This window comes from Lolium perenne, chromosome 1 (genome assembly GCF_019359855.2).
Source record: "Lolium perenne isolate Kyuss_39 chromosome 1, Kyuss_2.0, whole genome shotgun sequence".
NCBI classification, from domain to species: Eukaryota; Viridiplantae; Streptophyta; class Magnoliopsida; order Poales; family Poaceae; genus Lolium; species Lolium perenne.
Genome location: NC_067244.2, coordinates 193,285,839 through 193,287,598, shown reverse-complemented (window position 1 = coordinate 193,287,598; position 1,760 = coordinate 193,285,839). Strand labels below are relative to the sequence as shown.

Below are 1,760 nucleotides of genomic sequence, written 5' to 3'. Positions count from 1 at the left end.
AGACGAGGGGGAGGCGGTGTTGGCGGGATCCGGCGGCCGGTGTGAGGACGCGCTCGAGGAGGATACGCCAGGGGTGTGAGGACGCGCTGATGATGCGGAACCCACAGAGGACGAATCGGCAGGAGGAGACACCGCGGCATCCATCGATCCACTCGAGGACGACGCGCTCCGGGGCGTCGACGGCGGCGCGTCGCGGAGGATGCAGGCGTCGCGTCGCGGAGGAGGCAGGAAGCGTTCCCAAAGATGTATGTGGGCGGTGATGCTCGTGCGGTGGAGGGTGGCCCATATTGGTGTGGCCCAGGTAGGCGCGTGCGGAGCGGGAGTACAACGAGGACGACCAAACGGGGTTTGATGTTTCCTCCTTTTTAAGTAGTGTAGATGTAGATGTACGATGCCGGCTAGTGGTCCTTCGATTCCGCCAGTAGCCCAAGTAGAACCGTGAAATCGAAAACCATTCTCGCCGTCCCGCGCTCCGAAACCAAGCCGCCTTCCCGTTCCCGCCCAGCTTTTCGCGCAACGGCAGCGATCCGCGCCTAAACACATCTCGGCCGTCCACACCAGAAGCGACGGGCGCATCCTGTCTCTCCATCTCGGCGATCCGTGACACCGGGCGTTCCACCAATCAGAGCCCACCTCTCCCTTTCTATAAAAACAGCACCCTCGTCCTCTTCTCCCCACATCGCATCCCACCTTCCAGTACGCACAAGCCACCAGCGAAATCCCCACTTTCCCCTCCCGACCTCGAAGCAGCGATGGCGCCCAAGGCCGAGAAGAAGCCGGCGGCCAAGAAGCCCGTCGAGGAGGAGCCGGCGGCGGAGCCAGCGGCGAAGGCGCCTGCTGCGAAGAAGCCCAAGGCCGGGAAGAGCCTCCCGGCGGGCAAGACCGCCGCCAAGGAGGGCGGCGAGAAGAGGGGCCGCAAGAAGGGCAAGAAGAGCGTCGAGACCTACAAGATCTACATCTTCAAGGTGCTCAAGCAGGTTCACCCCGACATCGGCATCTCCTCCAAGGCCATGTCCATCATGAACTCCTTCATCAACGACATCTTCGAGAAACTTGCCGGCGAGGCTGCCAAGCTCGCCCGCTACAACAAGAAGCCCACCATCACCTCCAGGGAGATCCAGACCTCCGTCCGCCTCGTCCTCCCCGGCGAGCTCGCCAAGCACGCCGTCTCTGAGGGCACCAAGGCTGTCACCAAGTTCACCTCATCTTAGATCTGCTTTCTTTGCGGTCCGTAGCAACTGCAGTGCCTCGTGGTAGTTAGCTCTATGTATCTAGAAGTAGTCGTATTGATGAATGGAAGCTGGTGATGTTGTTAGTATTTTCATGTGGCTGGTGAAATAGTAACGATGCGGTGTTTCTTTTGGGAAGCCTTGGATCCTGATTTATTTACTCCTGCGCTGCAATGTCTTACTATCTAAGTGATATCTGTTATATCACAGTAACTGTAACTGTTTTTTTTTTGCGAGAAATCCACCGATCTATTAATAATCATCAACAGTAACTGTTGAATGAAAATTTGTTGATGTTAGTTGACATTTGGCTGATCTGAAATATTGATGATGTTATTTCTTTTGCGAAACATTGGCCCTGAATAACTTACTACTCTATGATTTTCTATGTCAAACTATTTGGTTGATCTCTGATATGCCCTGCTAATTGATGTTTTTGGTAGCATATGATTTTGCTTTTGGGGACTTGGAAAGATGTCAGGCTTCCAATTGCTTGGCTTAGTAATCTGTGACTATTGACTGCATTCTTTC

The 1,760-nt window shown here is 54.8% G+C and overlaps 1 protein-coding gene across 1 annotated transcript; it reads left to right on the top strand.

Annotated features, from left to right (window-relative positions):
• The first annotated feature begins 679 nt into the window (after positions 1-679).
• LOC127317163 (histone H2B.1-like) lies at positions 680-1,367 on the top strand. Its single transcript, XM_051347688.2, has one exon. The coding sequence runs from the start codon at positions 753-755 to the stop codon at positions 1,209-1,211; it is 459 nt and encodes a 152-aa protein (XP_051203648.1). The 5' UTR covers positions 680-752; the 3' UTR covers positions 1,212-1,367.
• Positions 1,368-1,760: the final 393 nt, after the last annotated feature.

What these genes read in the sequence shown, in the direction of transcription:
- LOC127317163 (XM_051347688.2), top strand. Translation starts at nt 753, where the DNA reads ATGGCGCCCAAGGCCGAGAAGAAGCCGGCGGCCAAGAAGCCCGTCGAG.